The sequence below is a fragment of the Cyprinus carpio genome, chromosome A4, assembly GCF_018340385.1.
Source record: "Cyprinus carpio isolate SPL01 chromosome A4, ASM1834038v1, whole genome shotgun sequence".
Lineage (NCBI taxonomy): Eukaryota > Metazoa > Chordata > Actinopteri > Cypriniformes > Cyprinidae > Cyprinus > Cyprinus carpio.
This window is the reverse complement of record NC_056575.1, coordinates 31,621,135-31,631,388: the sequence shown is the minus strand read 5'-3', so window position 1 is coordinate 31,631,388 and position 10,254 is coordinate 31,621,135. Positions and strand designations below refer to the sequence as shown.

Sequence of the window (10,254 nt, the reverse complement as noted above, 5' to 3'; positions counted from 1 at the left end):
TGTCAAATAGTTTTATAACGGTGTCATGAATATATTACACAGTGTCTGAATATATTTCTTGACCTCAAGTAAAGTGGTACACATTGAATTTGTCATCAAAATGTCATATATTTTTTTTCTGCAGTGCTACAAGTTGAACTTGTCATTAAATGTTAAGTTTTTCTGCAGTGCTACAAGTTGAACTTGTCATTAAATGTTAAGTGGTATTCCTATATGGTCAAATAATGTTAAACACAAAAACAAAATTAAAAACACACAAAAAAAAACTTAAAACAACTTTATGTATGTGCACAATACATAAAAAAACACTGACAACTAACAGAACTTGTTCTTCCTCACACAGAGGGTTCTGACATTTTCTGACATAGAATGAAAAAAAAAATTAAAAAAAAATAATAATAATTACCTGTGCTTCCTCAAACAGAGGGTTACAAAATAATCTCAACACATATATTTAGTGTTTTGGAGGGAAAACAACAGGATAACTTGTTTAGGAGAAGAAAAAAAATTAGGTGTACTTGTACATTATTGGGAGGAGTTGTCCACTGTTTTTTCTTTGCTGTGATCGTTTCAGCCATCTCTTTTGACATAGCCCTCTGCAGCGCTCTGCAAACTCTGAGATCTTCTCACTGACTTCATCTGTAGGGAGCAGCTCCTGAAATGTATCAGGATATGTGATTGCTAGCTCAGCAATTATAGCTGTTCTTGCAATTGTGTTGCGGTCAACATTAATCTTGGCGAAGGCCTTTTTCATGGATCCAAACTTGGTGAATCTCTTAAGGGCATTCTTGTAGCGGCGGATGATTCCATCCGTTGTGGTCACTGAACAAAAAAAATAACCAATACAAACAAATAAATAAAACTAGGGCTTTCAAAAGTATTAATTGTGATTAAGTATTTTAATCAGTTGACAGTCCTAATTAAAACAAATATTAAAGAGACACTTGCAGTCATCCTTGCAGTATTAGAAGTAGGTTTAATCTCAGCTAATGTTCTTTAAGATGCCAGACATCCCACTCTGCGATTTCTCGGCATCCGGGAAACGCTATCGAAATGCGGGAGGTTCTGGGACAAGTGGTATGCCTGAGAAGCTTCTGTAAAATGGTGAGTAACACGTGTCTTCTGGGAGATGTTTGAGGTGGCGGAGCGGGAAATGTGAGTTTTGGGAATTCCTGGCAATTGTCTGTCATTGTTACAGATATGTAATAGCAAATGCGATTAATCGTGTCAGCTTCTTTTCAGGCAACAGCAGATATGAAAGAATTATACTTAACCTGCTGGTTCACTGTGCATTCTCCTTTCAATTTACAAGAACCAGCACAGTAAGCTGTGTCCTTTCATATCCGACAGCCTAAATCAAACATAACCAGCCTGGGTGGAGGATGCACACTGAATCAGCGTGGAAATTACTGTCGGTTCTTGTCTGCTTTAAAGGCTAAAAATAGGATTATTTATTATGAAACATTTTGTTTTCATTTACCCATCCTCATTTCATTCAAAATCTGTATGAATTTCTTTTTTCTGTGAAACACAAAAGAAGATATTTTGAGAAATGTTTCAGTGTTGTTTTTGTTTTTAGTCCATATGGAAGTTAATGGCAGCCAAAACTCTTTGTTTACAAACATTTCTCAAAATATCTTATATCCAGAAAAAAAGAAAGTCACACAGGGTTTAGAACATCATGAATGAGAGAAAATTAAGACAGAATATAAATGTTGGCTTAAACTTCAGTAATGGGCAACTTTAATGTAAGAAACCATCTCATTATGAATCAAAGCCTGTGCTTACTTCGTGAACGGCTGTGTGAGTCAGTGTATTTTTTTTGACTTTTTCTTTTTCTTCTTCTGCTGCTCCTCTTCTGAGGATGATGAGGAGCTGAAGTCTGAGGATGAAGAGGAGGGGGATGGAGACATTGAAGGTGAAGATGAAGAAGGAATGTGAGCAGTCTTTCTGAAACCTGTAGGGAAAAAGGGGAATGGGGCAGGTGAACAAGCAGAATAATGTATAAATAAACAAAGTTACATTTCTCAATAGGCCCAATTTTGGGTTCAATCTGAAAGCAGAGAACTGTATCACAGAAGAACACACATAACAGGATTTGTTTTATTAGATAACTTCTATAATGCTCTCATTGTAGTTGATGATTAAAGGAACTTTCTGTAAAGTCTTGTTTTTGAAACCAGAGCAAAGAGCTATTGGAAGTGCTTGTCACTGGATATAATCAAATCAAATTTATTTGTATAGCACTTTTCATAATACAAATCGTTTTAAAGCAGCTTTACAAAAGTCACAAAGTGCCTATGAAAATGTCTATAATATAGTATTAATGCTTTACATTTACATTACAATTACAATGGTTTTGATCCTTCTGTAATAATGTGATAATTTATATACTGCATTTAATAAACATGACTACTGCTGCATGGCCCTTCAGTGAGTTTGCACTTACAAATAAACAGCTACACTTTCGTTCTGTGTGCTGTGGCGAAAGTGGATAATGGTTCTATCACAGTGTCTCTGTCCTTTCACAAACATTTAAAACTCCATGAATAATGGTAATTGTGTTCCTAATATACCTGACTTTCCAGTAGATGCAGGTGCACTGGGGGCTCCCTTCATTTGTGAAAGCAGGAATTCCTTGTCGTTTTTTAGCTCACTGTTGACCTCTTCCAGGTATTTAATGCGGTCCTCGAGGTGTTCAATCTTCTGTCGATCCATCTTGGTCTGTTCTTTTAGTTTGGCCAACTCCAACATTCCTGTTGGTGACACTGCACATTTTTTTAAATAAACAAATGTTTTTGTATATATATTCTCCCATCCCAAGAATGTTCCTTGCTCAGAGCCTAGCAATGTTGTCAATCATTAAGTTGTAAATAACATGTAATTTTTAAACAGAACGATCCTTCCACTTAATAAGACCTCAGTGTATCAGCTTAAATTGTGAGCCTGGGGTGAGTCATTTATCAGCAAATTTTATTTTTTAGGTTTTTCCTTTAAAAGCATATGTCCTGGTGTTCTTAAAACAGAGTGCATCAATTTAAATGCATGTTGCAAAATAAAAGCCAAGTACTTGGCTATATATATATATATATATATAATCCATGATGCAATAACAACAAAAACATAAATAATATGTATTATTATTATTAGACAGAATTTTGTAAAAAAAAAAAAAAAAAAAAAACTAAATTAAACATGTTTACTTTGGTATGGAGAACTGTGTAAAATTACTTGTATTTGGACTGGTTGCAATTTTACTATTGGGACAACACTATTATGCTACAAATTACCAAAAAATACAATATCAACAAAATAATAAAAATAGGAAATATGATGTGCCACAATCAGCCAAATACAGATTGAAAAAATGCTGGCAATCTGCTGACAAAGTGGCTAGAACACTAAGCTACAGGTTTTAATTAAGCACTGGTTGTTAAAGTATTACACACAAAAATGACTCACATAATTTCCTCGGGGAATGTTTGAGTGTCTTCTTTCTCTTTGGGCCAACAGGGACCTCATCCACATCTTGTTTGTAGGCCCTCATTCGCAATCGCATCATCCACAACTTGTACTTCTTCTTTACCTTCCTTGGCCTCCATCACTCCACCATGTGCTCTTTTGCTGAAACGAGTTTTCATCTAAATAAAGTTGCGCAAAGCAAAGAACACAAACACCATGTCATGTCAGCTACATTCGTAAACTACCAGTTCTGTACAACTTTGGCTAGAACGGTAAAGACTGATGATGTCAATGTTCCTAAATAAATACAAAGGTTTCATGTTTAGCTTACCTCAAATAGAGAACTTCGTGGGTACTTCGTTTCTTTGATGCTCCTGTATGTTGTCCGTGTGGTATGTTTTACGACAATTATAAACGCGGGACAGTCAGGTACGCACGTCGCGCGCATCCAGTAGGCGCCAAAATTTAAAGTGGCACGACATTTGAGTGTGGAACAGGACAGAGGCTGGTTGGGTTGTTGGCTTAGAAAGCAGTTACAGATGACGCGGTTATTGCAAGAACTCTTAAAAAATATTAGAAGTTATGATAACACGAAAAAAAAGAAGAATAGTTAGATGGATGCAGAAATGGGGGTATCCTGAAAAGTAGGATGCAGTGTCCAAAATGCAATCGAAGCATGCGCCTGGAAAAATGCGATCGCAGCGATGGGTTACGATGGTAAGCCAGCCTGTCTGTCTGTAAATACATAAACAATTTAATGAAATGAAATTGCTATCTTATTTGAAACTAGACATTATTATTATCAATGTTGAAAACAGTTGTGTACAAGTTCTATATATATATATATATATATTTTGCACAATTGAAGTGGACCTGTCTGGATGAAGTCCACCTGTATTGTATTAATGGCCCGGAAGTCTGAAATTAGCATTATTATGTGAAATGTTTACAATATGTTTTATCCGTATGATATTTGATATTTTCATTTGTTATACTTTTTTGCATTTTGCCTTCTTTTTCTGTAGGGTCTGTAAGCATCACAAAAGTTCACCACTCTCTGTGCGCAATGGCTCAATATTCACCAAATCTCACACCCCTTTGGTGAAATGGCTTGAGTTTATATATATATATAAACCATGTAAAACCTAAGCTTATTATAAACTTAAAATGTAACATTTAAAATTTAAAATATTACAGTTTTTACGGCTTAAATACAAATACATTAAAGATTTGTAGTGTGTGAATTATACTTGTGTATTTATCAACATCAGCTCAGCCCTGCATATTGCAATACACAGACTCCATTTTCAGAATTCACCAGAAAAAATGTTGTTGATGTGCCAAACAGTGGTAGAAAAGTTTTTACACCAATGTCATATTATACTATTTGAATCAAAATAAAGAGGGGGCTAGTTTTGTTTCGCAAAGGGTTGTTTGCTTTTACCCAGTTCAGTGACAGGAAATTATGCAGGCCAGGCCATCAATGCAAAAACAGTACAATTTTAAGTGACTCTAATTAGGTGTTTTAATATTTGTTCCTTCCCTACAGGTTTGCACAAGGTTTGCAGTTGAAGCAGCTTGCCATGATCAATGACGGTATAGCAGGAAGCTCAAAGACACTGACAAGAATGACAAAAGTACTCAGAAAGGTTGTTGCATTACTTATGAGTTGTAAAAAAAAGTAAAATGTGAAAATGTTATTTTTCAGTGTTTGATAAGTCCAAACCCACTGTAGACAACTGGATTCAGCATTGCTACATACTTACTTGGTGCACTCAACTTTATAAAATTCCATACTAAGACATTGTAACAGTCAACTTGTGATGTGTTATTTCTATATTTGAAGGTGTGCATTGCTGCCCTCAAGAGACTGAGGATCAGAGGAATGAGAATTGGTGGTCAACATCGATTTGTTGTTATCGACGAGAGCAAATTTGCTCACAAACGAAAGGTAGGCTGTTTATTTGTATGCAGCCCTACTTAAACTTTACTTGACATGTATCAGTTTTGTCATGTTATGTTAGTGCAGTGCCAGTCTGAGATTATGCAAAGAGAGATGACGGGAGATTTTACTGGAAACAACTGACTTAAGCCGCTTTAGATGAAATCAACTGAAGAGAAAAGAAGACATTAAATCTCTGAAGATCTCAGCAGAGGAGGATTAAACAACTCCACAAACACCATTACCAGCTTCTCTTATTACTAGCCACACTGACTTTATTTCTGTCATAATCAGAAGGTCTTTTTGAGAATTAACAGAGGTTTAGATGTTGATGGTTTGTTTATTGTGTACTTACCATGATGGTGATGAGTGTTGGCTTTCGCTGTGCTCTTGCCCTTGACATTTGAACATTAGTTTTTCTCTGGCTGCTTTACCTGTGTGTTTATACTGCACAAAAAAATGCTGAGAGAAAAGTAATCTGGCGTTTATGGCTCTGTATTGATGATGTCATAAATTGAACTTACAAGGCTGTACCTCATTTTATTCACATGTTTATCTGTTCTCAAGCAATCATGTGGGTCATTTCATGTTGTAATATCATACTACTATTACAACCAATTCTTCATATTCAGAGAACAGACTCTAGTCATCATCATCAGTAAGTCACCCACTAGACATTGATACCCCATCATCAAAACACAACCATTGATACCAGAGTATATTGTTTCTTGGCTTTTATTGCCATAACAAGCATGTATAAAGACATGTTAAAGAAACAAAGAGCCAAGAGCCCAACTAAAGAAAGCAAAGTGTGCTAATCACGATCATGGTAACTTCAAATGAAATATTGTCAATACATCATCAACATCTAAACCCCCATTATTTCTCATTAAGTCTGATTATGACAGAAATAAAGTCAGTCTTCTTTTCTCTTCAGTTGATTTCATCTAAAGCTGTGGCTTAAGTCAGTTGTTTACAGTAAAATCTCACTGTCAAATTTACTGAACAAAAAAGTACAATTCTGTGCTTTGCTTTGTGTGATTTTATGTGTTTTTGCACATAATGCTATAGTGGAGATATGTTGTTAGTGTTTAATGTTCTGTTGGGATTTAAAGGGTTTCTGTTAAGTTTTGTGTGTCACCATTGTGTTGAAGAGTAGAGCCTGTGCTTCAGTCCAGGATGAGCAGAAAAACACTGATGTTATGCTGCACGTTGCTTTATTTAAAGACAGTGACTGTGTAGTTGCTGATGCATTGATGATGTTTTTAAGTTTTTCAACTTTATCATGTGTGATGATGATCACTAGTAGGATTTAGTTAAATTGATGTTTCTAGTTAAACTCATAAAGTCTTTTTCTTAGTGGATTCAAATGCAATAATCTCACAGTATAAATCAGGGGTCACCAATCTCGGTCCTGGAGGGCCGCTGTCCTGCAGAGTTTAGCTCCAACCCCAATTAAACACACCTGAACCAGCTAATCAAAGATCTCACTAGGCATACTGACTTTCAAACACAGGTGTGTTGGAGCTGGTTGGAGCTAAACTCCGCAGGACAGCGGCCCTCCAGGACCGAGATTGGTGACCACTGGTATAAATATTTAATGGCAATTGACCAATCAATTTCCTCAAATGAAATGAGTTATCAGGTGTTTATTCAGTACATTATTAATAACAGTAACATACTGTAAAGATTACAGTAAAGAACTGTAAATTCACAGCTGCTCTTGTTTTGTTGCTTTTACAGGTGTGCTGTATAATTTTACAGTATAATTGTAGTTTATGATTTACAGTACTCTTGTTAAATTTACAGGCTTACTGGCAACCAAAATTGCCAGTAAGTTGCTGTAAATTCTGCAGTTAATTTTTTACAGTGTACAAAAGACAAAAAGGTCGGAGGAAAATAACTCGAAAATGAAGTGTTACGATCAAACAAGTAATAAAACCTGCGTTAATATTAGAAAAGTTTTGTAGCGCTGGAGAGACGTTAGAGAGCGCTAATGCCTGGAAACAGGTGCCAAGGCTGATACTGTATGTTTACAGTATATGGCTGCTGTGTATGTCCTTATAAGACAAAAACTCATCAGTCTTCTGTGTTTGAGATTGCAATGCAAAAATGTGTATATCTTATTTAGTTTGAAAACATACAATATATTAAGAAATAAATATACCCTTCATTTAAAATCAGACAATAAGTCCGTAAACAAAATATATTGAAATCAGGTTAGGATGGCATTCCGCTAATCTACAGTATGTTCCATTAAAAAGAAATACAATCCAAAATATTTTTTATGTTGTACTATATGAAAGCTTTTGTACAGAAAAATATGAAAGTGAAACAATATTTTGTTGTAAGGAAATTAAATTATGAAAATGGAAACATTTAAGAAATAAAAATGCATTTGCACCTGTTGGGCAATTATTTGTTATCAAGCCAGGTAAGAAGGATCAGTCTATTAACTGTCCAAGAGGACTGGATTCCAATGATTGAAAAAAAAAAATACAACACAACCCTTATTAAAGAATTTATCTTGTTTTATTTCTTTTTTTAGTACCATCGTGGCCGATGTGGCAACAAGTGGGTCTTCGGGATGCTAGAGGTTGATGGTCTTTCCAGAAGACCCATTCTGAGACTCGTCAAGGACCGCTCAAGGCAAACACTTATAAGCCAAATTCAACGACATATCAGACCTAGAACATCAATCCTTACGGATGAATGTCGTGCCTACAACAGACAGCTTTCCCAGTACGGATATCGTCAGTATTGTGTCTGCCATAAAAGACACTTTGTTGATCCAGGGACTGGTGCTCATACTCAGCATATTGAGCGTGCATGGCAGAATTACAAGTTTGAAATATGGCGTCGTAGAGGAAATCGTACTACTGAGTCACTGAAAACTCACCTCAAAATGATAGAGTGGCACCACTGGTTAGGTGTACACCATTATGATGGTGTCTTAGGTAGACTTATTCATGTAAAAAAGTAAAAAATGTAAAAAAGCATGTCAAGACAATATAAATGTGTAGGATGCTGTAATTAACTGTTTTTGCAGTGATATGGACCAAATGCTGCATTGCTTAACCCCCACCATTGTTTTAATTCAATTTTGGGTGAATCGTTCTCCAAATGCAATAAAATATAATTTTATAAATTTTAATTATTATTATTATTGGATGATTGATTTCATTTCTCTAACATCTATTCATCTTCTTTAAGACATTTGAAATTGTCTAGTATCTAAAAAAAAAAAACATGAAATGAAAAATATTCATGACACTGTTATAAAGCTATTTGACAGATTATTAATACTTAATGACATTTTAATGACAAATTAAATGTGTACCACTTTACTTGAGGTCATGAAATTTATTCATGACACCGTGTAAATATATTCATGACACCGTTATAAAACTATTTGACAGATTATTAACACTTAATTATATTTTAATGACAAATTCAATTTGTACCACTGAAGAAAAAAAACTGGTCATAAATTCATGACACAATTATAATGATGCCGGCCTCATGACAGTCAAAACCAACCACATGACAGTTTAATGTACTGTTAACCCCATAAAGCTAAGTAGTTTCTTAAATTTGATAATTAATCTGCTATGTCATAATTTTATAACAGATTTATGACAGGTTATGTTTTTCTTGGTAATGTCAAGTTGTCATTACCAGGACACTGACAAGTTGCGTTGTCTTGGTAATGTCAAGTTGTCATGACAAAGACACTGACACGTTATGATGTATTGGTTTATGTCAAGGTGTCATAACAAAGACATTTCAAACAATGTCATCTTTGCATTAAAAATGTCATAATTGAGCGAATGACACTTAATGACAGTTGTCATAAACATGCATAAAAACTCCTTCATATTAATGACATGTGTCATAGCATGATTATGAAGGTATCATGTCTTATGCACACCCCTTCAAGTAAAGTGTTACTGTTTTAGCAGTTTGAAAAATCAAGAATAATAACAGCGTTAATAAGAATTATTTCTAAATGCTGGACCGTTCTCATTTCGCTCTGTATATGGACCTGAAGATTTTATTTTTTTTTTAACCAAGAATGAACCAAAATGAAAACATTTAGCTTTTAATCCATGTATGTGTGTGTGTGTATATATATATATATATATATATATATATATATATATATATATATATATATATATATATATGTATAGCATTGACTGTTAAATAACAATAACATGCATAAGAGCCTTTGTGTAAGGTCTTTCATTAAGTTTTTGATGCATATACTGTAGCCTAAGACTATCCCACGTTTTGAAATTAACTCACTGTAATTTTTCAAATGGTTTTTAAGGATGTTACAATGTTATAATATAATGTTATTGTTGTTTTACTTCCTCCTTTCATCTCCGTTTCCAATCCGTTCCCTTGCGCCACCTGGCGGTAGTTTCGCGAATGAATTTAACACACGACTGACTTGCAGTTAACACCGCGGCCCTGCGGCGGTGGTACACGCGGTGGTAGTACCCATTCTGGTTGTCCAACTACTGTAGGTGTATATGACTTTCTTCTTTCAGACAAAGCTAGTCGGAGTTATATTAAAAATTGTCCTGGCTATTCCAAGCTCTATCATTGCAGTCAGCGGGTGTTGCATTCCTTCAGTCCAAAAGAAGTGAAATAAAAAGCGCCCATTGTCTCACACAGTTCGGGGTGGAGGCGGGGGGTTCCTCCTGTAGTGAATCCATGTGTTTTTGTAAGAAAAATAACCATATGTAAAATGTAAAAATCACTTAAATGTAGCTTGCGCCAATATTTTTACACAGAAGTAGCTCCGGGAGCATGATGTATGAGGTCAGCGTTGTGCATGCGCC

The 10,254-nt window shown here is 35.1% G+C and overlaps 2 protein-coding genes across 2 annotated transcripts; one reads left to right on the top strand and one right to left on the bottom strand.

Moving 5' to 3' along the window:
- Window positions 1-1,784: 1,784 nt before the first annotated feature.
- Window positions 1,785-3,498, bottom strand: LOC122140685 (putative protein TPRXL). The gene is made up of 3 exons (XM_042745322.1): window positions 3,463-3,498; window positions 2,577-2,768; window positions 1,785-1,957 (listed from the first exon to the last, which is right to left on the bottom strand). Exons 2-3 carry the CDS (start codon window positions 2,752-2,754, stop codon window positions 1,809-1,811), a joined length of 327 nt encoding a protein of 108 aa, XP_042601256.1. The 5' UTR covers window positions 2,755-2,768; window positions 3,463-3,498; the 3' UTR covers window positions 1,785-1,808.
- Window positions 3,499-4,137: 639 nt separating this feature from the next.
- Window positions 4,138-8,516, top strand: LOC122140678. Its single transcript, XM_042745274.1, has 3 exons — window positions 4,138-5,111; window positions 5,309-5,413; window positions 7,953-8,516. The coding sequence occupies exons 1-3, from the start codon at window positions 5,046-5,048 to the stop codon at window positions 8,385-8,387; spliced, it is 606 nt and encodes a 201-aa protein (XP_042601208.1). The 5' UTR covers window positions 4,138-5,045; the 3' UTR covers window positions 8,388-8,516.
- The last annotated feature ends 1,738 nt before the right edge of the window (window positions 8,517-10,254 follow it).

Coding starts and splice junctions, on each gene's coding strand:
- LOC122140678 (XM_042745274.1), top strand. CDS start 5,046: ATGATCAATGACGGTATAGCAGGAAGCTCAAAGACACTGACAAGAATG. Junction 5,112..5,308: donor TGACAAAAGTACTCAGAAAG/GTTGTTGCATTA, acceptor CTATATTTGAAG/GTGTGCATTGCTGCCCTCAA. Junction 5,414..7,952: donor AATTTGCTCACAAACGAAAG/GTAGGCTGTTTA, acceptor TTCTTTTTTTAG/TACCATCGTGGCCGATGTGG.
- LOC122140685 (XM_042745322.1), bottom strand. CDS start 2,754: ATGTTGGAGTTGGCCAAACTAAAAGAACAGACCAAGATGGATCGACAG. Junction 1,958..2,576: donor TGCATCTACTGGAAAGTCAG/GTATATTAGGAA, acceptor TTTTCCCTACAG/GTTTCAGAAAGACTGCTCAC.